Source organism: Pygocentrus nattereri, chromosome 1 (assembly GCF_015220715.1).
Source record: "Pygocentrus nattereri isolate fPygNat1 chromosome 1, fPygNat1.pri, whole genome shotgun sequence".
In the NCBI taxonomy this organism is placed as follows: domain Eukaryota; kingdom Metazoa; phylum Chordata; class Actinopteri; order Characiformes; family Serrasalmidae; genus Pygocentrus; species Pygocentrus nattereri.
In genome coordinates, this window is record NC_051211.1 from 26983337 (window position 1) to 27007504 (window position 24168).

The 24168-nt window shown below is 39.7% G+C and overlaps 2 protein-coding genes across 4 annotated transcripts in view; both read right to left on the reverse strand.

Annotated features, from left to right (window-relative positions):
• The window catches only part of kcnc2 (potassium voltage-gated channel, Shaw-related subfamily, member 2), a 59178-nt gene extending 58710 nt beyond the window's left edge, over positions 1-468 (reverse strand). For all 3 annotated transcript variants that reach the window (XM_017683431.2, XM_017683433.2, XM_017683430.2), the window contains exon 1: positions 1-468. This exon is cut by the window's left edge and continues 354 nt beyond it. In XM_017683431.2, the coding sequence (XP_017538920.1) occupies positions 1-363 (363 nt within the window). In that variant the 5' untranslated portion in view covers positions 364-468.
• An 8942-nt stretch (positions 469-9410) lies between these two features.
• On the reverse strand, positions 9411-21468 carry ccdc107 (coiled-coil domain containing 107). Its single transcript, XM_017683434.2, has 6 exons — positions 21181-21468; positions 19489-19694; positions 18300-18372; positions 17052-17142; positions 15013-15122; positions 9411-13403 (listed from the first exon to the last, which is right to left on the reverse strand). The coding sequence occupies exons 1-6, from the start codon at positions 21299-21301 to the stop codon at positions 13048-13050; spliced, it is 957 nt and encodes a 318-aa protein (XP_017538923.1). The 5' UTR covers positions 21302-21468; the 3' UTR covers positions 9411-13047.
• Positions 21469-24168: the final 2700 nt, after the last annotated feature.

Below are 24168 nucleotides of genomic sequence, written 5' to 3' on the forward strand. Positions count from 1 at the left end.
CACACCTGGATGTCGGTCGAAAAAGAACTCGTTGTTGGCGCGCGCGCGCACCTGTTGCTGTTGTAACTGTAACTGCAGCTGGTTCTGCTGGTGCTGGTGCTGGTGGTGAGGCTCGAGCGCATGACGGTTCCCGCCGCTGCAACACCCGGCCGCCGTCACAGCGCACGCGGACGAAGGCAACTCCGACGCCAGCAGCGCCAGGCGCGTGCCAGGCAGCGTGCGCAGCGTGTTCCGGTACGTCTCGTGCCTCGTGCCCCCGACGTTCAGTATGATCCGCTCGTTGTTGTTGTTTACGCTTGTGTAGTTGTTTATGTTTGTGTAGCTGTTTATGTTTGTGCTGCTGTTGTCCTCGAGCTTCCCCATCGCTGCTCCAGAAAAGAGGAAGAAGAAGAAGAAGAAGAAGAGGCGGCGGAGAGAGGCATGACGCGCGCGCGAGGAGAGGAGCAGGACAGAATGAGGGAGAGAAAGAGAGAGAGAGAGAGAAAGACAGAGAGAGAGAGAGAGAGAGAGAGAGAGAGAGAGCGCGCAAGGAGGGACAAGGAGGAGGAGCGCGAGGCGCGCGCAGGAAAAAGCATGCACACACACAAGTCGCGCGCGTGATTGGTAAGCGCGCGAGCGCTCTGGAGGATAAAAAGCAACACTGTGTGGGTCACTCAGTTTCACCCGTCTGAGACAGGAGGGTGTGTGTGTGTGTGTGTTTGTGTGTGTGTTTCTCATCTACTCTTAAACACACACAGTAAAATATTCAAACAACACACGCACGCGCGCCATGCGTCCATTCCATGCCATCCAGGAAACCATAAAGACGGAGGTCCGCGCGCTCAAGCCTCAGATGTTGTCTTGCGGGACCACCGCGCACCTCAACAGGGTGGAGCAAGAGCTTCACTCTGTGCGCGCGGACACAGGTGGGAAGCCTGGATGCCGCGAGCGCAATAGAAAAAACAGAGAGAGAGAGAGAGAGAGAGAGAGAGAGAGAGAGAGAGAGAGAGAGAGAGAGAGAGAGAGAGAGAAGGAGAGACAGAGAGAGAGAGAGAGAGAGAGAGAGAGAGAGAGAGAGAGAGACAGAGACACAGAGAGAGACAGACAGAAAGAGGGAGAGACAGAGGGAGAAGGGAGAGAGAGAGACAGAGAGAGAGACAGAGAGAGAGAGAGAAAGACAGAGAGAGACACAGAGAGACAGAGAGAGAGAGAAAGACAGACAGAGAGAGGGAGAGAGAGAGACAGAGGGAGAAGGGAGAGAGAGAGAAAGAGAGAGAGAGAGAGGGAGAGACAGAGGGAGAAGGGAGAGAGAGAGAGAGACAGAGACAGAGAGAGAGAGAGAGACAGAGAGAGACAGAGAGAGAGACAGAGAGAGAGAAAGACAGACAGAGAGAGGGAGAGAGACAGAGGGAGAAGGGAGAGAGAGAGAGAGGGAGAGAGAGAGAGGGAGAGACACAGAGAGAGAGAGAGCCAGAGACACAGAGAGACACAGAGAGAGAGAGACAGACAGAGAGAGGGAGAGAAAGAGGGAGAAGGGAGAGAGAGAGAGACAGAGACACGAGAGAGAGGGAGAGACAGAGAGAGAGAGAGGGGGAGAGACAGAGGGAGAAGGGGGAGAGAGAGAGAGAGACAGGGAGAGAGAGAGAGACAGAGAGAGACAGAAACACAGAGAGAGAGAGACAGAGAGAGAGAAAGACAGAGAGAGGGAGAGAGAGAGACAGAGACAGAGAGAGAGAGATACAGCGAGAGATTGTATTAAAAAGTATAAGCGTGTAGGGGATTATACAAAATAATCTGTGTGTGTGTGTGTGTGTGTGTGTGTGTGTGTGTGTGTGTGTGTGTGTGTGTGTGTGTGTGTTAGTGTGTGCATTAGTATCAGCTGGTGCTGGGACCAATGTATTGATAATTATTTATGATTACCATGAAATCCATCCATCCATCCATTTTCTAAGCCGCTTCTCTGTCAGGGTCGCAGGTACCATGAAATCGATAAGCGGAATTTATCGCCTGTTTCTTTCTATGTGGTGTGAATGCTCTGCACTCCGATCCTTTATCAGAAAGTCTAGTTTTGATTTTACTCCAGTTTATGGGATTTAAGTACTCTGTACTACAATACGTGATCTAAAACTGTAGACCTAGTTTTAAGCATTTTACACTCTGATCCAATATCCAAAGCTTTAGTTATGTTAAAGACTCCGCACTCTGACAATCTGTCAAAACTCCAGTCCTAATTTTATGCATTCTGTGCTCTGATCCTTTATCAGAAACTCCAATCCTGGTTTTAAGTGTTCAGAACTCATACAGATCTCCAGTGAAGGTTTAAAGGTCTTCACTCTGATCTGTTTTCTGGAACTCCAGTTCTAATTTTAAGCATTCTTCATTCTGATCTGTTATCCAGAACTCTAGTTGAAACTTTAACAGCTCTTCACTCTGATCTGTTATCCGGTACACCAGTTCTAATTTTAAGCATTCTTCACTCTGATCTGTTCTCTGGAACTCCAGTTCTAATTTTAAGCTTTGTCAGTCTGATCTGTTATCTGGAACTCCAGTTCTAATTTTGAGCATTATTCACTCTGATCTGTTATCCATAACTCCAGTTCTGGTTTTAAGTATTCTTCACTCTGATCTGTTATCTGGAATTCCAGTTCTAATTTAAGTGTTGTTCACTCTGATCTGTTATCCGGAACTCCAGTTCTAATTTTAAATGCTCATCACTGTGATCTGTTCTCCAGAACTGCAGTTCTAATTTAAAGTGTTCTTCACTCTGATCTGTTATCCGGAATTCCAGTTCTAATTTTAAGCATTCTTCACTCTGATCTGTTATCCAGAATTCCCGTTCTAATTTTAAGCATTCCTCACTCTGATCTGTTATCCAGAACTCCAGTTCTAATTTAAACATTGTTCACTCTGATCTGTTATCCAGAACTCCAGTTCTAATTTTAAGCGTTGTTCATTCTGATCTGTTATCTGGAATTCCAGTTCTAATTTTAAGCTTTGTCACTCTGATCTGTTATCTGGAACTCCAGTTCTAATTTTAAGCGCTCTTCAGTGTGATCTGTTCTCCAGAACTCCAGTTCTAATATAAGTGTTCTTCACTTTGATGTGTTCTCCAGTATTCCAGTTCAAATTTTATGCATTGTTCACTCTGATCTGTTATCCAGAACTCCAGTTCTAATTTTAAGTGCTCTTCAGTGTGATCTGTTCTCCGGAACTCCAGTTCTAATATAAGTGTTCTTCACTTTGATGTGTTATCCAGAACTTCAGTTCTAGTTTTAAGCATTCTTCACTCTTATCTGTTATCCAGAATTCCCATTCTAATTTTAAGCATTCCTCACTCTGATCTGTTATCTGCAATTCCAGTTCTAATTTAAGCATTGTTCACTCTGATCTGTTATCCGGAACTTTAGTTCTAATTTTAAGCATTGTTCACTCTGATCTGTTATCCGGAACTTTAGTTCTAATTTTAAGCATTGTTCACTCCGATCTATTATCTCGAATTCCAGTTCTTAATTTAATTATTCTTCTCTCTGATCTGTTATCTAGAATTCCATTTCTTTTTTAAGCGCTGTTCAGTGTGATCTGTTATCTGGAACTCCAGTTCTAATTTTAAGAACTCTGTGCTCTGATCTGATATGGAACTCTGGTTCTAGTTTTACACATTCTGTTCTATAATCCATTATCTGGACTTTTTAAATTCTAAGCGTTTGGCTCTCTGGTCCATTATCTGGGACCTCAGTTCTGATTTTATGTGTTCTGCGCTCCAACTCATCATCTAATGCTCCAGTCCTAGTGTTCTGTGCCCCAGTCCATTCTCTATAATGCCACTCTTGTTTTTACTTTATTAATTAACTTTATTTGTACCATCAGAAACACTGTTTTTCAGTCTTATATATCATCCTAAGATCTGGAACTCTGGATGAAATGCACTGAAATCTTTGCTCCAATTCACTATCTTGCAAGAAGAAAATGAAAAAAATGAAATAGGTCCGCTGAGTAGAAACTGCAGCTAAGAGAGACTTTTCCTTTTAGCCTGCGCAACTCAATGTAGGCATTGGGTAACGGCCCATTCTGCTAACAGCTCTACGACAGCTATGTGTGTGTGTGCTCATGTGTGTGCTGAGCTAAAGGCTACTCCAGCTCAGAGCGCTAAACTGAGCACATAAACTACAAGAGCCACCATGAGCTCTGATGTGAAAGGCAGCATTAGTGTAAAAGTATACATTTAAAAGTAATGTGAATGGGTTGTTTTCAGTGTGAAAAGACTTTATGGCTTTGTCCCCCCACCTCTGGAACACATGATAACCTTAGTGTTACCATGTAATATCTGTTGCTTTAAATAATAAAATTTTGACATTAAGTGATCATTTTGTCTTAATGTAATGAATTACATTTTTTATTAATACCAGTGTATGCACTGGCTATGTAAGTGAAACCATGTGTGTGTGTGTGTGTGTGTGTGCATTCAGCTGCACATCTTCAGTCAAATGATCTACTTAATTGTTTTTCTAAGTGAAAACACATATGGTAATTTTCAGAAGATTTTAGTGCATAGTTTGTAGCACAATTAACATGTATTTGCATTAAATGTATTGATAAAAGTGTGCTGTAACTTTTGCAGTTTTATTTTTTCCCCCCAATATATTAAATTTAACAAATAAAGTCACTGTGCATTAAAATGTGCAGAGATGTGTTCTCTGTGGAGGATGTGTTTCACCAACAAAATGTCACATAACCAGGGGGCCTAAACTTTACTTAATAGCTTAACTCAGCAAAGTCATGCACATCATGACTGCGTTGAACTGTCTTAGACACATTTCCACGTCATGGTCAGCGGTCCTGTCAGCGATGTGGTTAGAAACAAATAAAAAATATACTGAAATAAAAGAAAAAAATGCACCAACCCTTTAGAATAAGCTCCTAACACCTGTGATGCGTGTCTGTGTGATCTTTTACACCACAGTAGAATATAAAGCTTTGACTTTGGCGCCCCCTCCTGGAATTTGTAAGATTAGTACCTTCTTTTATTTTATTCAGTGATAATGCAGCAAATACAGAACAAATGGAAGCAATCTAGACTCTTGAAGGCCTTTTCATCAAAATGTCAAGTTTTTTGGAAACACCAATAAGTTACTAAATCATATCTATCTATCTATCTATCTATCTATCTATCTATCTATCTATCTATCTATCTATCTATCTATCTATCTATCTATCTATCTATCTATCTATCTATCTATGCCCATTCAAATTCATGTCTATTTGATTAAACTCTATTGTCATTATAGACAAACAGATACACTGAAATTATTGATGGACATCTATGCAAGTCAAGGCATCACATTCACAATACCACTGATGACGATTGTTTTTTTTTATCTGGATCTCAAATGACTATAATTTAACAAAAGTTATTTTTCCTTGTGTCTTCATTCATTTTAGTAAACCAGAAATACAATGAATAGAGCTACATGAAGTCAAGAAGGTAATGTAGGCTAATCATGAAGACCTAGTCGATATAAGCTACCTATAATGACAAAGGGAGCAACAGCAACCTGAATAAATGTAACTGTGTCCCTGCTTGGCTACTTACCAACACCACCTGCCTATATAAAAAGCTCTCGACTGCCTTCCTTCTTTCATTTTTCACTTTGACCACTAAAAGAAGGACAAATGAACCACTGTACCTTATATTGGTTTCAGTGGATTTGTTTATGCTCAGCAAATAAATGACTGCAATAATGCCCTCAGCTGTCAAATATCACCGTCACGCTATTTGGCTCCTAAAGGCGATGAACTATGGAGCCAGGCTGAAGGCCACTGAATGGTCGACTTATTTGGACTTTCAGAACATCAAGATGTCCAATCCACCCCTTCTCCCTGGCCAAATGACATGTTTTGTTGACTTTTGAAGAGAAAAGAAGTACCTCTATAGCAAATTAAAAAAAAAAAAGTGAGATTGTAAAGTTGAAGAATTGAATTAACTCGTTAGGCCTTAATTGTTAATGTCTCTTAATTAGAACTATTTAGACAAATCATGACTGTCATTAGGAATTGTCAGCTGATAATAATTCCAGAGTGTATTCTTTAAATCTTTAAACCTTTTGCAAACACTCAACATCCAAGCAGGTTGATAAGCTGATTGGGTGCCTACAAATGGCAGTAAAGGAGAATTGAGGCAGTCAGGGCAAGATCTAGAAGACCAAGAAAAGTCTCAGATAGAACTGCTCATATGCTGGCCAGAAAGGCAAAGCACAACACCTATATGACAGCAAAGCACCTGTAGGACAATTTAGCTGACACAGGTGTGGTTGTGTAGCATTGCTTACACAAACATGATCTTCATAAAAGAATCATCAGAAAGAAACCTTACCTGTGACCTTACCTGTAAGGCAATATGAAAGTCAAGAAACTTAATATTAAAAGAACCTGGGATCTACAACAGGACAACGATGCAAAACATACCTCAAAATCCACTGTGGGCTGCTTTAGAAAAAGCACAAGCTAAAGCTTTACTGACTTAAACATCTCTGAGAGTCTGCGGGTATATCTTAAACCGTGCAAGATGTACTGAGAAAGGACTTGGCAATACTTGTAGTGAAAAGACAGGTGGTGGTCAAATCCAAAAAGACCATACGCAGAAAAAGACAAGCATAATAAACAAGATCAGGCAACCAGATCTGAAAGAACAAAGACAAAAAGGCAAAGTCAGAATGTCCAGAAACACAGACAGAAACGCTCAGTAGCTCTACAGAGAGAAGCAATGCCTTACAATTATTCTATGCTAATGCCGGGGCTTATATATTAAACTACAGCTAGTCATATGACATACATATTTGCAACATGTTAGTATTCGGGTGAACTGGAGTATTGATTGGTGGCCCGTGGAAGTTTACGGGTCACATTATCCTCTAGAGAGTTCTGGGAAATAGAGTCTTTGTGGATATCAGAGCCGGGACGATTAGGTTATATTTGGCAAAGGAGGTGTTACTAAGTACTGACTCAGTATGATGTCCAACCTTTTGCACATGCTACAATGTAAAAAATGTAATTTTATAAAAATAGTTTGCTGCACAGATTCTGTTTACTTTCCACTTCAGCAATCAACAAAATATATTAACTGATCGGCTGATTGGGTCACCAAAGGTTGGCATTTTGTAGACACACAGACTGATGGACGGACGGACAGACAGACAGACAGACAGATAGATAGAGCACAATTCATTCAGAAACAGTTCTTTGAAAGTTTAATAAATAATGATTAAGTCCAGATTCAATGACTCACTTGAGGAAAAGAGAAAGAATAAGTTGGGTAAGAGTTGGGTAAGTAAGTAGTACAGTAAGTAGGTGTGTGTAAAGAGTTTGCTCTGTCTGAATATAAACCAAAGGCTTGTATAGAAACCAATGACATGCATAGACATCAATGGCATGAATCGAATCCAGTGGCAAGTATAGAAACCAATGGCAGGTACACAAACCACAGATATGTATAGAAACCATGCGTGTATATGAGTCTGTACTTTGCGTTTCATTCCAAAATGCTGTATATTGGTTTGTTACTGCTTTAGATATAACAAGTTCTTGAGTACATTAACAGATGACTTGATGCATAACATATTTTTATTTCTCCAGCAAAGATAACATTACACAGCATTATAGTGATAGACGTATCACTGCTATGGTCTTCAGTGTAAAGCCAACTCCCTACAACATATACCATGAAAAAATAGAAAATCCTGATGTTCTGCTGGTCTATAATGCTATAATTCGGAGCAAATTTCTTGAGTGTGTCTGCATTTGTTGTTTCTTTTCTTTTTTTTCCCCTACCTCCTCTGACCAATAATCATTTCTTTTCCACTTCAGTGTAGAGAACAAATAATAAGTTGATTGATTTACTAAAAAAGTTGTGTCAGTGTCTGTGTAAACAATACTTCTAACAGCATGACTTGGAGGAAGGAGTCCCCGGAATAACACGTCTCCGCTCCTCTTATTTTCTATTGACTCGATCTCTTATGCCATCTACTGGATGTAGCTTGACTACTGCAACTACTGCCAACTTAATATGCACAGATCATGGCTCCAAGTTACCTAGATCTCTGCAGGTTGGAGTACTCGGTCAAACATGTAGCTAGAGCGTCAGTATGGACCCTTTTCACAAGGAGACTTTCGCTTTAAGCGGGGTAAACTCGCTTCTGCTCCATATAACGACTGCAGAAGGAATAACATGTCATTTTACACTGGCTTAAGGCTGGCGGTTAAGCTGTGACGTTTTGATTTGCGCTATTTGACATAGTTATTTGTGGTGTGGGAGAGCCATGAACTTGCCAGCTAACGTTAGCTGTTCATACCAAGCTGATGTAGGAAACTTTACATCGTTGACAGTTTACTGCCAGTAGCGTTAGCTTAAAGACATGAGTGCAAAAATGGCCGGTAAGTGTTATGTATAAACCTCCTTTAACGTTAGCCGGATAACAGCCAGTCCTCAGTGGCTAACTAGGTTAGCTGAATATAAATGAAGCCTATCAAATTCACACTGCACCTACAAGTCTGCTTTCATTTTGAAACCTAAATATCATAGAAATTGGTGGGAGCAGCTGCAGTCAACAGGCCTACACCACACATACAGCATTTTAGCTCTGGGTAAATGCTTTTATATTAGTCTATGACTATACCACTCCAAACATTACCTAAACAAAAAGTGGTTATGAGCTCTGTAAACACATACATTATCCACTTGGTCTTACATGTTAATAACTCTTTAGAATTTCTGTAAGAGGATTTGGCTATTTAATGTTAACCTAGAGTCTTTTTGAGAGCGTGAAAAAATCTGTAATCTCTGAAATTATGCTTTAGCTACATTAGGCACTGTTGAGGTGCGGAAGCCAGTAGGGCATGAAGTAGGGAGCAGAGCGCCATTTGAGATTGAGAGGGGCGCTTAGTGCTCGCACTGGTAATTTGGCGACCAAGAAGTACTTATGAAGCTAAAGTTTTGGTATTAAACAGTGTTGTGCTGTGTTATCATATGTTCATTGTTACATGAGAAAAGTTAAAACGTTAATGAAATGACTGCAGCACACAGTGATGAGAGACCTAGTTAGTGTGTTTTCCAGTCAGAGGTCCACCTCCACGGTTGCATGTGAACAAAACCATACTCTAAAACAGCGACATTTCTTGGCAGAATAGTTCACCTCGATTATTATTAATCATATATTATTTTACGAAAAACTGTTTTTAATCATATTTTATATTGACTACTAGTTTTATAAAAGCAATAAGCCACTTCAGGCCGCATGGAACTGCGACTTTATCCTCCATGTGATAAAACAGAAGTAGGGCAGGCCCCTCGTGACTGCTTGTCTGTTGTCTATGAATATAGACGTGTTGAAATAAAGACATCTATATGGAAGGAAATATACTGCACAACATGAACAACATTCAGATTTATATTTGATTTATTTCATTTAAGGCATCGAGCGCTGCTTCTGTTCCAGCTCTCTTAATAAACAGTTCAACGTGAAGACAGCTAAAATAAAAGTCAAAGAAGAGGACAGACAGTACAAGGAGTGTCTTTAAACAGTAGTAAAGGAGAAGTTAGGGTCTGTAAAAGCCTGTATGACTGTCCACTGAAGCCAAACCTGTCATGCATTTATATATTACACAGTATCGTTTCCACAGCTGATGGAGCAACGGGAGATGGAGCTTTTCATGGCAAGTCCCCCAAAGCTTCCCTGCAAAAATGCTATGATTTTAAAGTGCCAGTTCAGCCAAAAATCAAATGTACCCTAACCCCAAATGTAGTTGCATGCTTTGTTTGAAGTTTGCTTAGTTTTACATTTGACCTAAGGGGCTAATGTAGCTAAAGCTAACGTAGCATAAATTTAGGATCCCTCATTAGCAATGAGTTCTCTCAACTTTAAGGCAAGTAGTTAACACGCTGCTAATCCTTGGGAATAAAAAATAGATAAAAAACCCTCTACTTGAGATCATTGAACAACTTCACACAGTTAGAGGCAAGAGTTTTGATTTAGGCATGCAGTTAGCACCATGCTAAGTGAAGTTAATTAGCGTATGTACCCGGTCAGCTACATTAGCCTCGTAGCTCCAGTGTAAAACTAAATAAGCATAAATGAGTGAGTTTACATTCACATTCAACAAACTATTGCTTTAATCACATCCATCTGGACATGAATTCACTGAACTGATAAAGCTCTGTTCCTTCGACACTGCGGCGAAAATGAAACCAGACCAATAACAGACAAAACTGAAATAACAAAGATAAGAAGAAATGGCTACCACATCCAGCTAAACTATGGAGGAATATAGTTTTATCAGCAAGCTCAAACTACAACATTTCATTTCTCACTAAAACAGTACATATTCAAAATAAATTGCATCAAAGGTGGAATACTACAGCAAGTAGTTTCAGCTTTTTCTAAATGAGAAATCATAAGTGTTAACTACAAAAAAATATATATATATTTACAAATTTCAGAAATTCCATTTGAGAATTCGGTTTATTTTTAATAAAATTTTTACAATTCAGATTTCACTAATAAGAATTCAAACTTGTCATAATGTAATCACTTCAATATTAAATTGGATTTTACTTTAGATCATAAAACACTCATTTAAATGTTACTAATAAAACTAGAATGTGGCATCAGACTTTTTTTTTTAAACCAGCATTTTCGAAATATCAATAAACAGTGTATTAATTGCTCAAACTGTGCCATAGAGTAAATCCATAGCCATCTGAATTTTGCACTTTTTGGAGAATATGACCAAATATTAAACTAAATATGATCCATTAGAACCTGCAAAACAGAAAACACACCTATATCAAAGTTGCATTTATAGAGCTATGCAGAACACCCACTTAAAGATCAAAATATGTTTACAAAACAAAAGTAAATACATAACCGATCATTTCAAATAAACACAAACCGCTATGTACAGTAGAGGATTTAGCAAAAGTGTTTTTAACTGCTCTGGACAGATCAGCATGCACTTTAACTCAAAGCTTTAATAGAAAGACTTTAATGAGGTAGCCTACAGTCAGAAAATAAACTTCATGATTGTCATTCAATTACACACCAACAACATGCAAACAGTCCAACAATTAAACATTTCCCCAAACTATCAAAGCACACATGCATAGCACAAACCACACATGCTTAGAGAAACAGTTTTTATAACAACTTCTTCAGCCATTTAACAGTATGTTTATTTAGCCTTTAGAAGAAATATTGCATACAATGCATATACTAAACCTGTGATTAAAAAAAAAAAAAAAAAAAAAAAAAAGAATATGTCCAAATTATGGCGTAACACTTTATTAGTGTGTTCTGCTGGCTATATTGTACAACAAATAAATAAATAATAAATAAGGCTGACGTTGATATTTAAAGCGACAGTTTGGCTAAACAAATTTATAGTCGTCGTCCCATTTACCACAAATGTACTTGATCAGCCTAGAAATGTTTGGTGTCTCACGTCTGCTTCTTTAGTTTTAGCACTGGTGATACAAGAACAAAACTATGCTGCTAACATCTAATAAAAGCTGTAGCATCCATCTTTAAGTCTGAATTTTGTCCTTAATTTAGTCCATGTTTATAGAAATGTGTCATACAGTGACACCACCACACATGCAACTCTGTTAGATGCTTAACACCACACAGTTTGAGGCGGGAGTGTGATGATTCAGACATGCAGTTAGCACCATGCTAATTGGTAAGTAGCTTTTATCACTTGATGGGCATCTTAAAGAAATTGTTTTGCAAAAAAAAAAAATCAAATTTGCCTAATTTTTCTCCAGATTACCCCAGATGGAGTAAATCAGCCAACATATTTACAGTCCAAATTGCTTTTGTTTAGAAAAGGGAGCTTGTTCATGGTTTTGTTTTGAAGTTGACAGCAAGTCAAACTGTGTTCTAAAACACACTGACGGGTCTGCATGACCTTAATGGAGACCTGAGTGGTTTCAAGTTCTGGTGATGTAATCTTACAGAAGCGAATTGTGCTATTTGGGTGACTATTGGATTTTAGTGTGTGCTCTAGTGTTGGCTCTAGTTCTAAAATCAAGAAGTAAAATTTGGACTCCAAACATATTTTGGTTCATCAACTACATCTGGGTGGAAAGTGGAGGACAGAATTTTGCGTGAATTTGATTTTGTGATTTGATTCTTTTACTCCCCGCGACCCTGACGGAGAAGCGGCTTAAAAAATGGATGGATGGATTCTTTTACTAATTTTGCTATTTCAATTCATTTTTAAAACACATTTTTAATCAATAGCATCCAACTAACTCAACAAGGAAGTATTTTTACACTGTTGTGAATAAAAACTGAAAACATGGACCATTCAGCCTTCATTTATTGCATGTAGTTGACAAAAGTGGAAATCCTTACCTGATGGTTGGGGTGCGTTTAGCGATTTAATTTTGTGTTTTAGATTCATTTTGTGATTAATCTATGAGAGAAAATACTCAGCTAGCATTACAAAACGAAAATGTTTTGATTTCCAGTTTTCCATCCATGATGACCAACATAGGATGTAATATCAGCTGCTTGTGTGACCACATTCTCTATGGTTAAACTGCTTAACTCTCAGACTGGTCCTCAGGGATGGTCCCACAGATGGCCTGCAGTTTTGCTTCATTAACTCGCACATAATTATAACAGAAATGTGGACCATTTCAGAGCCTCTGAGGACCAGTTTGAAAACCGCTGCTTTATACAAGTTGGCTCAGACCACAAAGCAACTAGTTAAAAGGCATTCTACACACATTGCTAAATCTTCAGTGTTTTCACACTACGGACCTGGTACGTGACTGTCTTACCTTTAACAGGTTATGTTTGGGCTTTGCATCATTCTAACATGCAGCCCTTAAACAGTATTTTACAGGTCACATTGCCATGCATGTCAAGTTATACAAGACTTGACATCATGACTGGTCTAAAACAGACTTCAGACACCAAACACGTTTTAAATGATCTTACATTTGGGGTAAGAATGGAACACTGGGTAAATTTGGTTTATCGCTGAGCTGTCGCTTCAAAAGCCTCCTCTCACTCAGTCAGGCCGGTTCCGTCTGCGTAGCCCCGCCCCCAACTCTTCTGGAGCTGTTGGAGTCATGCCCACTTCCTCCAGCTCCTCCAGAGACGGCATGCTGGAGTCACTCTCGCATCCGTCTGCTTCTTTATCCTGCTCGTCATCTTCCTCTTTAGTTCCTCTTTCTTCATCCTCCTCTTCATCTTTCTCTCCACTTTCCTCGTCCTCCTCTTCTCTCTCCATCTGGGTGTGAAGTGTGTGAGGTGTGTAAAGGTGTGTTTTTCCACTGCAGTGCATTTGTGGTTTCGTATCCCCCAGCGTTTCCATCGCGGTCAGTGACTCAATAAGGTTGTCAAGGTTACGTTCACACGACGCATCTGCCAAAACAAAACCAGGAAGTGGCATCAACCAATTTAGAATTTAACACAAACAAAATCCACTCACACTTACTTGTCCCTTAGCCAAGAAAAATATCTGAAGCAAAAAATATCACTTATTACAAGTGCATGATCAGCCATACAATTATAGAGACCTCATCATTATTTAATTTAAAGCTGTTATAGTTACTATCGCTGGGTTATGATGAATATTTTACACAACCTTTTGTTGGAGCAAAAATGTGAACTGTCTGGGGGGTCCTGAAGACTGGTTTGAGAACCACAACTTTGTTAACATGATACTGCATATTTTAAATTCTCCTACTGATCTCTCTTACACTAACAAACAAAAGCCTGATAGAAACACATTTACATACATTTCTTTCTTATAACATATTTCCATACATCCACCCATTAAGCCTATGGCAGTTTGACCATTCAGCTTACAGCGTTGGCCCCTCCTATTCAGCCTAAAGCAGTTTATTCCTGCCCTGCCTTTTTACACTTATAAGGATGTAGTAGATGAAATATTGGTTTGTCTGATATACCATAAAAATAAATAAAATGTTATCCTGCAAAGAATGGCAGATAAGGCAACAGTTCAACAGTGCAAACCACACTACATGTTATCTAAGCGGTTAAACAGCTATGCAAACGTTTCAGTCACTTTTCAAATGAAAATTAAAACACAACAGACCTGTAATCACCTTCCGCTGCATCATCTATTGAATCTGTAGTCGTCCACTTTGTTTTTGAGGCAGCGGACATAAAGGAAGCTGGTCTTTTGAGATTGGCTTTAGCCAAACTTTCTACCTTTCTGTTTACTCTTGTACCCCCTAAAAGGAGCCACCTGATTCAATCAGCTGAATCAGACAACATTTTCAAGTTTCTGTGCACAACAAGCTGTAGACCAGCTTGTTGATACACATTTGTGAATGACTAATATTTTCCTAATTACAGCAGTGTTTGAGGGTCAGATGCATAGTATATGGGAGAGCACATGAGAGATAAAGGACTTGCTGAAGTGTATTTGAATTTCCCATTCTACCTTAAATGTTGCAGCAATTACATTCAGATGCCCATACATGTCCCAGAATATAAATGTTGCACCATTCAAGGTGGAACGGAAATTAGAAGATAAGACATGAAACAATATTTCATATTGTCTTTGGCTGTTAAATATGGTTTCATATTTGAAAATGGTTGTACTTAGATGGGCAAGCCTAAGTTAGGCCTTCATCATCATCATCATCATCATCAAGCTTTACTTACTGAGAAAGTCTTTTAATATTAGACAGATTTACAAAGTAAGGATTAATCTTGGCTTTACACATAAGTGAAGATTTGGAGCTCATACAGAATGAAAATTATGAAAGCATAATGTGGGGCTTTATATAGTTCATTTCCATTGTAAGGTTTGGTGTAACATTAAATAAACAAGTGCCCCACATATGTTGGATATGGTTCTTGCTGTTTTCCTTCTTATTCAAAACGGAACACTAACACCAACGTCCACCGAATTAAAAGATTTGGCACAACAAAATGGGGAGACAGCAAATGCAGGTGGACTTTTTTTTAATGCTTTCACTCTGCATGAGTATGTGTGTACCTGCTGTGTTGATGGGTGGACACTGCATGCCTCTTTTCTTCATCAGGTCCCGGATACACTGCAGCTGGGACATTATCTCATTCTTCTGCTCCATAGCAACAGATTTCACACTGTCACCAAAACAACAGAAAAAAGCTTCAGCAACAAACTCTCATTCCAAGACATACTCAATTTACACTTTGAATTTACACAATGAATTTTCAGTTCAGCCCTAGCCATTGAGCCTGCAGTCATTCAGCCCTAACCATTCGGCCTGCAGCAGTTCAGCCTTAACCAGTCCGCCTGCAGCAGTTCAGCCCTAACTAGTCAGCAGTTCAGCCCTAACTAGTCAGCAGTTCAGCCCTAACCAGTCAGCCTGCAGCAGCTCATTCCTAACCAGTCAGCAGTTCAGCCCTAACCAGCCAGCCTGCAGCAGCTCATTCCTAACCAGTCAGCAGTTCAGCCCTAACCAGCCAGCCTGCAGCAGATTAGCCCTAACTGAGAGCACCTCTCGAGGTGGTCTCAGTTCAGTTCGTTTGTAGTTCGTTTTGTGGTTCGATTAATTTATGCACTGTGAAAACACAACGGTCCTGGTCCGCTTTAGCTTTGCTTTATAGTGAAGACCTCGAGGCTCACCGTACACACAGCCACAGACTTCAGCACCTCATCAGGTAAAACAGGCCAAGGATCATTTATATGGTTCTACTCAGGATTAAGTCTGTCCGTGATCTGAGACGGACAGCAGCCTGACATAGTAATAAGATGCGAGAGCTCGAGTGATTTTACCATGTTAAAGGATCGAGCTGCACATGCAACACAATTTTCAGCTGCTTTCACACTGAATGCTGAATGAATGAAAATTCGCTGGGTGGAGCTTCAGTGAGGTGCACAGCTGAAGACCCACAGGGCCATTTTTCCAATTTTGCATGATGCACTTCGGTCAATTGTTTCAACGCGGCCAATAGGAGAGCAGCAGGCGGGTCTGGTGGTTCTTCTTGTCACCTGATTGGTCGGATTTATAAGAGCGTTGCCCACTTGTGCAAACCATGAGGGGTCAGAGTTCTAACGGAGATGGGGTCTGAATAAGACGTGGTCTGAGATCTCAAAGGACCAGAAAGAACTGAGTCCTCTTTAGACTTCACTTACAGTGTGAACACAAAAAGAACTGAGGTCATTTGCAGTGGGTTCCTATCCTGGTTCACTCTAACAGAACTTTGGTTCTTTTAAAATGAACTATATGTGGAAATACTGTACGAGGCAGCCAATCAGAAGAGTTCATTTACATATATCAGCTTTAAAAGCACAGTAAAAAATATGCAGCCTGTTTAAGGGACAAGCAGATGTGGTTGTATAAAAAAATACATAATGGATGTTTTTCCATATATAAAACCACAAAAGAAGAGCTGGTCTCAGGGACAAATACAGTACAAGAAAATTGACAGAATATAGGCTGTAAAATTCAGAAAATGCTGCGCACACTAATGTAACAAACAACTGGCAATTAGAGCTGGGGACCACTTACCAATTAATTGATAATTACTAACCCTGAAATCAAGACATGTATAATTGTATACATACATGTAAAATGTATAATTTAGTTTCTTCCCATTTTGTATGATTGTGTTTTGTGCTCTGATCCTGTCCAGCCTTGGTTTTACTTCAGTATGTACTTTACTGTTCATAGTCGCTGTGAGGTCTTTTTACAGATGCAGATGGGATTTATACCACAGTATATCTTCAGCAAGTAAGATACATTGAATACTCAATGTAATACAACTGGGTCTATCTAGCAGTAACAATGATAAAGTTACTGCATTTCTTTCCGAAACGTACCATGAGACTGTCACTCCTCTAGCACAAATGGGAACTGTGCGAGACTTTCAGATACTGGATATTTTATTGTAAAATACCTGTGAAAATGTGACCAGACTTATTGATATTTCATAACTTCTCATCATTCATCAAAATGAATCTTGAATATTGCTCTTTCTTCAAATGGTCAATCCCACCAGATCAGCTGTGTGTAGATGGGGTTGCTGTGTGTTTGTGTTTGATCTCACCAGTTGGTCAGTGGGTCCAGTTGGGTCAGTATGGAGTTGAGCATCTTCTCTGTCTGAGCCAAACGCTGCTCCAACTCATTTAGCTGATTCTCTAAACACACACACACACACACACACACACACGTTCGTTTTGCTTTTTAACATTTTATGTGTTAGAAAATTCTTCACAGATTGCTTTGGATAAGATGCATCTCAGCTGAGAGATAATCAAATTGCTAACAGCCCTGATGATGGCAAAAACCTCATTTGTCGCCAGTTTAAAAAATAACATTTATTTATTGATTTATTATGTGCAAAGTATAGCAGGGCAGCAGTATTTCCTACAAGTAAAAATAACTAAACTACAATTTAGTTTCCAAAAAAGTTGGGACGCAATGATGTGCAAATAACTTGAACCCTACTTTAATTGAAAATAGTACAAAGTCAGTGTTGAACACTGTCTCCCCATTTTCAAAGTCAACGTTGAAAATGAGAAATTTTCAACTTTTCATGACATCATCTGGATGGCAGCATAATTTGCTCCAAAGCCTGTATATACTGTCCAGCCATCCCAGATGTGCAAGTCAACCATGTGCACTAATGCAACCCCATACCATCACAGATGCACTGATAACAAGGATAGGTGGTCTTTAGCCTGGAGTACACAGTGCCCATGATTTCCAAACAGATTTTCAAATTTTGATTGGTCAGAAGACAAAACATTTTCCACTTTGTCTGTCCATCTTAAATGAGTTAAACGACTCCGATATCATGCCTGTACAAACATGAGTGAAAAACTCTCAGCTCTCATTCATTATGGTAAAACAGAATTTTTAAATGTCCTTATACGCAATGGCTTCACAGAAGAAGGCAAAGGGCTAAGCTAAGCTGCAGCAAACTCTCAGACAGTTCAGTTGACAATCACAATTCCATTCTCTCTTACTGGACTAATTACAGTCTCACAAATTTGCTGTCACGATGGTTTTAATGAAAGACAGTAAATGGGCTACGTTCTGAAGAGACTGAGGGGTGTATCGGCCATACAGTTTAACATTTCAAATAATGTTTCACACAATCATTTGTACAGTTATACAATACTATACTGAAATCAGTATAGCCTTAATTATTATTCCCATTTCATTAGTACTACTACTCTAGCAAGAAAGCAATCTTACTAACATTCTATCAGTATAACAGTATAAATCAGTATAACACAGTGTCAATGTAGAGAGACTAAACTGCACTGAACTCTACAATACACACACACACCTGTCTCTTCAGACTTCTTGATTCCTTGAGCTGTTTTCTCCTTCTGAATCCGAGTGTCCTCTGCAGATTTGATCTGTTCACAACAGAATGAAAGAATAATCAGCACTAATGTAACTGATATGTAACGGAAGCTCAAACCCCACCAATTGGCGTTCCGGATAGCAAAAGAATAGTGGGCCACTGATGGCAAAGCTTGCTGCCCACTGGCTTTTTGCTCAGCATTTTCCAGGTGACTTAATGGTGGTTAAGCAGTGCGTTAGACAAAATAAACACTTTTAATTGTATTTTCCCACTTAAAGTACAATTCATATTTGTTCTTCATTTCTTTCTCTATTGTAAATTAGTTTAGGAAATAAATAAAGCTGGTTATATAGTCTATATATAGACTATAAACAATTTAGCAACAATATTTTCAACAAAATCATTTTACATCAGGCCTAGTGATTTTTTTTCTCCTCAGTAGTTTGTCATATTTGTCTTTGTTTATTTTCTATTGTTTATTAAAAGGCTATTTGTATTTAAATTGTGTTTGAGGAGACTGAAAACTAGTTAGAGCTTGTATATGGGACAATAATCTGGGTGTCTGAGGGTGGACCAGCAGTGGCATACAGTCAGTGGGGTGCCAAGCCAGCAGACCCATGTATGCTTACTATCTGGGATAGTGCTAACTGAGTGCCTAATTACCACACATTTGTCTTAAACTGTGCTAAGGGCAGTAAGACTTGCTTATGTGGTTTCTGACACTGCATGACAGTTATCTATGGACAACAGTACATTAGTATAGCTAAAAACAGCCATATTAAAGCGTGGATTTTGTCCATTTGTGACTTTGAGCTAAACTAAAGAAGCAAATATCAGACATCAAACATAATTGATAATCAACTATAAAATAAAAGATAAAAGGATAGTAACAATACAACATATTGTATTGAACCAAATCATGCGGTACCGCATTTCTGCATCTTGTCTACCATATTAGCTTGCAGTGCATTAGCTCAGAGTAATATGGTAAGCATGCGTAGAATATTGGCTTGTCACTAGCGCATAGATAAGGACTAACATTACTTTGTGTCTTGTGAGCTTGACTGGGGAAAACCTGAACAGATCAGGTTAAACTTATATCATACAAGTATAATTGTGTAAAATAATAATAATAATAAAAAAAAAAAACAGAAAGAAAAGCCCTTACCTTTAGGAATTTGTAAGCAGCAAATATGCCCACCCCGATAGCGTAGAGGGGCATTAAGGTGAAAACGTATCCTTTGTTGTTGGATTTATATTTATCACCGCGCAGTTCTTGCTCCATCAGCTTCTTCATCTGCTGCATGTTCTCCACACTGCTGAAGGCCTGCTGTGGCTGGGGGCCCTTCAGAGCCCCGGGGGCCAGAGGGGGACCTGCAGCACCGAGAGTTCTGTGAGATGAATTCAGTTTCCAACTTTGCAAGCAGAACTCTGCGATACCGATCCGATCATGGATATCTGTACCCTGGCCAAACCGGATACTAGCGCACTATTTAGTGTGCACAAAATAGTCAATATTATGTTAGAAGTGCAGTCATTAGTGCAGTAAGTAAAGCACAGAAGGGTGTTTTGGGACGTGTACATCAGAGCTGCTTTGCTGTGTTGTGGAATTTATCGATTAGGGATGCATTTATAGAGCTAAATTAATGCATTTATTGCAGTACACTGACTTTGGAGTTGTAATCGTCAACTTTCATAATTTGTTCTGCGTTTAAGGCACCTCAGTGCAACTGCAGAAAATTTTCATGAGAAGCTGGTGAATAACTTCAGCTTTATATATGGTCATGAGTTTCCGAAACTTTTGGCAGCTCTGCTAGCCACTTTTATTCATTTTTTTGTAAAATCTCACAGACAGGAATTTCCTGAGCTCTGGAGATGTGCAGGCTTTATGGATCCAGCCCACCAAGCTAGCTAAGCTTCTCCTTGTTGTGTTTTCTGGAGACTGCATCTAAAGTGTCCACATATCATGGTCATTCAGATCCACTTTGCAGTTCTGCTTTGGTCTTCATGCGTGGCAGGGTTGGAACCGTTGTAACAGTGACGAGCTCTATCAGAGCACAGTCAGAGTTACTTACCTACCGGCTTCGCCACGTGTTCCTCTTCACGACACAATCTTATACTATGGATACAGTTAATAAACAGCACTGTTTACAAACAAGCGCCCATTCCCCCTAACTCACTGCAGTGAAGCAGTACTCTGTAAAGACCCTTACTGACATTAATGCCTTAGTGGTGACAATAAGAACAGGAGGACACGTGATTTTATATATATATATATATATATATATATATATATATGTGTGTGTGTGTGTGTGTGTGTGTGTGTGTGTGTGTGTGACAAGTATAATGTTATTTATTTACTATCCAAAACCATGAGTGAACTTACACGTGTCTGAACTTTTATGTAATGTTGGCAGTAACATTGTGGTAAATCTGGAATTATTTTTTTTTTGTTAGAATTGCCTTTTATACAGATCCTGCCACCATGTATAAATGCTGAAAAATACATTTTAGCCCCAAATATTCTCAAAGCTATACCGAGACAAACTCATTACTCTACAGACGTCTGGTTCCCATCACCACCACTGCCTTTAAGTTTCATCAAGCGCGTCCTGCATTTATTAGCACGGAACCAGGAGATCCGCGGGAGCGTTCAGCAGGGTCCAGTTACTGCTACCGTAAAGCCACGAATACGTGCGCACCTGTTAAATACGCAGCGAGAGAACGGTAAACACACACACAACACACACCGCAGGCTTAGAAGGAGTGCGCGTCAGAAAGTAGCTCGTGCGGACTGGTAACACACGCGCAATCTTTCCGAGCTGAACAGAGTGGAGTTGCGTGTTTTCTGCGCTTCTACCTCTCCGCGGTGCTCGCTCCTCTCTCGCTCCGCCGCCGCCGCCGAACAGCCGGGGAATCACGATGAAAAGGCAGAGCGCGGCAGTAAAGGCCAGTACGAGCTGCTGCGCGGGGGAAACCATGAGGCACGAGAGGAGGCAATAAGAGCGACAGGGGGTTAACTCGAGGGGTACGGAGGAACGAGGGCGCGGACCTATCTGAGTGCGCCGCGCTCCAGCTGCAGCCTGAGCTCTTCTTCTGTCTGTTGTGAAACGCGGCTCACTCTGAGGAGCGTTCCCGTCACCTAGTGGAGGAGCACCGAGTTGTACCACTTCTTATTTCTCCCGTTATTACAAAAACGCCAGAGGGTGCTAGTCGCCCGCGAGCTAGTCCTCAACGAATAAGAGGGAATGGAGTTAAACGGTTAAAAACGAAAAAAAAAGGAATTCACTGATACACAAGACTCCATCTGCTCAACTGGTGTGCTATTACCTAGTTAAGCGATTTGTTAGCTAAAATTATTAAATAAGCTTGGCAAAACATCACATAATGTAGGTTATTATTGTAATATTTGATGTTGGGTTTGGTGTGTAGATAGATAGATAGATAGATAGATAGATAGATAGATAGATAGATAGATAGATAGATAGATAAGATACTTTATCGATAAGGAAATTTAGCAGACACACAACACAGTACATTATTAGTAATAAGGGTGTAGACATATAACAAGAATAAATAAAACAGATCCTATCTACAGGCATAAGTACAAATAGAAAAAAATACCACAATCTGTGATAATATCTATAACCTGAGATGAGAGATGCAGTGCAATAATGACTGTACAAGATGTTACAGGACACAGTATACAATTCCATTGAAGTTGGGACGTTGTGTAAAACATAAATAAAAACAGAATACAATGATTTGCAAATCCTTTTCAACCTATATTCAATTGAATACACTACAAAGACAAGATATTTAATGTTCAAACGGATAAACTTTATTGTTTTTTTGCAAATATTCACTCGTTTTGAATTTGATGCCTGCAACACGTTCCAAAGAAGTTGGGACAGGGGCATGTTTACCACTGTGGTACATCACCTTTCCTTTTAACAACACTCAATAATCGTTTGGGAACTGAGGACACTAATTGTTGAAGCTTTGTAGGTGGAATTCTTGCCAATTCCTGCTTGATGTACAACTTCAGTTGCTCAACAGTCCTGGGTCTCCGTTGTCGTATTTTGCACTTCATAATGCGCCACACATTTTCAATGGGAGACAGGTCTGGACTGCAGGTAGGCCAGTCTAGTACCGCACTCTTTTACTACGAAGCCACGCTGTTGTAACACGTGCAGAATGTGGCTTGGAATTGTCTTGCTGAAATAAGCAGGATGTCCCTGAAAAAGACGTTGCTTGGATGGCAGCATATGTTGCTCCAAAACCTGTATGTACCTTTCAGCATTAATGGGGCCTTCACAGATGTGCAAGTTACCCATGCCATGGGCACTAACACACCCCCACACCATCAGAGATGCTGGCTTTTGAACTTTGCACTGATAACAATCCGGACAGTGCTTTTCCTCTTTGGCCCGGAGGACACGACGTTTATGATTTCCAAAAACAATTTGAAATGTGGACTCGTCAGACCACAGGACACTTTTCCACTTTGTGTCAGTCCATCTCAGATGAGCTCGGGCCAGAGAAGCCGGTGGCGTTTCTGGGTGTTGTTGATATATGTCTTTCGCTTTGCATGGCGGAGTTTTAACTTGCACTTGTAGATGGAGCAACGAACTGTGTTCACTGACAGTGGTTTTCTGAAGTGTTCCTGAGCCCATGTGGTAACATCCGTTACAGAATGATGTCGGTTTTTAATGCAGTGCTGCCTGAGGGATCGAAGGTCACAGGCATTCAATGTTGGTTTTCTGCCTTGCCGCTTACTTGCAGAGATTTCTCCAGATTCTCTGAATCTTCTGATGATATTATGGACTGTAGATGATGAAATCCATAAATTCCTTGCAATTGCACATTGAGAAACGTTGTTCTTAAACTGTTGGACTATTTGCTCACATATGTTGTTCACAAAGTGGTGAACCTCACCCCATCCTTGCTTGTGAATGACTGAACCTTTCAGGGATGCTCCCTTTATACCCAATCATGACACTCACCTGTTTCCAATGAACCTGTTCACCTGTGGAAAGCATTCCTCAACTTTCCTAGTCTTTTGTTGCCCCGTCCCAACTTCTTTGGAATGTGTCGCAGGCATCAAATTCAAAATGAGTGAATATTTAAAAAAAAAAGCAATAAAGTTTATCTGTTTGAACATTAAATATCTTGTCTTTGTAGTGTATTTAATTCAACATAGGTTGAAAAGGATTTGCAAATCATTGTATTCTGTTTTTATATATGTTTTACACAATGTCCCAACTTCATTGGAATTGGGGTTGTATAATGACCTCACTGGATGAATGAATGGACAAAAAGAATGTGTGCATATATTGTATCAAATAAAGTGTCTATTGTCCAGCTGTGCAAGATGCGCAATGAGGGATGCAGAAAGTGTGAAATGTGCAGCACGCAGTCTAAATATGGAGATGAATAGACAAACACAAGATAAGCATGAGATTCAGATTCCTTTCTCTCCACCCTTCTCTTCTGACCCCTTGGGAAGAGTTGAAGAGCCTGATGGATACAGTGAAAAGAAGTTCATCATGTGGGACTAAGCAGAAGGCCTAGGACAGTTTATTAGAAACCTACATATACTTGATCATATTGTAATGAATTACTTTACAAGACCTCTACAAGCCTCCAGCTTCAACCAGTATACACAAATCTATGAGAACCCTTGTTTTTGTCTCATGTCAGAGACTAGGCAATATGAGAAACTGCAATCAGGTTTTGAACCCAACCTTTACTTTGAAATAAAAATAACTGGTTCAAAACGAAATGTCATTATGTCAATGCATCTCGAATGTAGACTGTAGATGCAGTAGAAGGTCTATGTGTTGTC

Excerpts from the sequence above, each read along its gene's own strand:
- ccdc107 (XM_017683434.2), bottom strand. The coding sequence starts at position 21,301 with ATGGTTTCCCCCGCGCAGCAGCTCGTACTGGCCTTTACTGCCGCGCTC. Across the intron at positions 17,143-18,299 it reads CAAGAAGTCTGAAGAGACAG|AGAATCAGCTAAATGAGTTG; the intron begins GTGTGTGTGTGT and ends GTGTGTGTTTAG. Across the intron at positions 13,404-15,012 it reads TCCACCCATCAACACAGCAG|ATGCGTCGTGTGAACGTAAC; the intron begins GTACACACATAC and ends TTGTTTTGGCAG.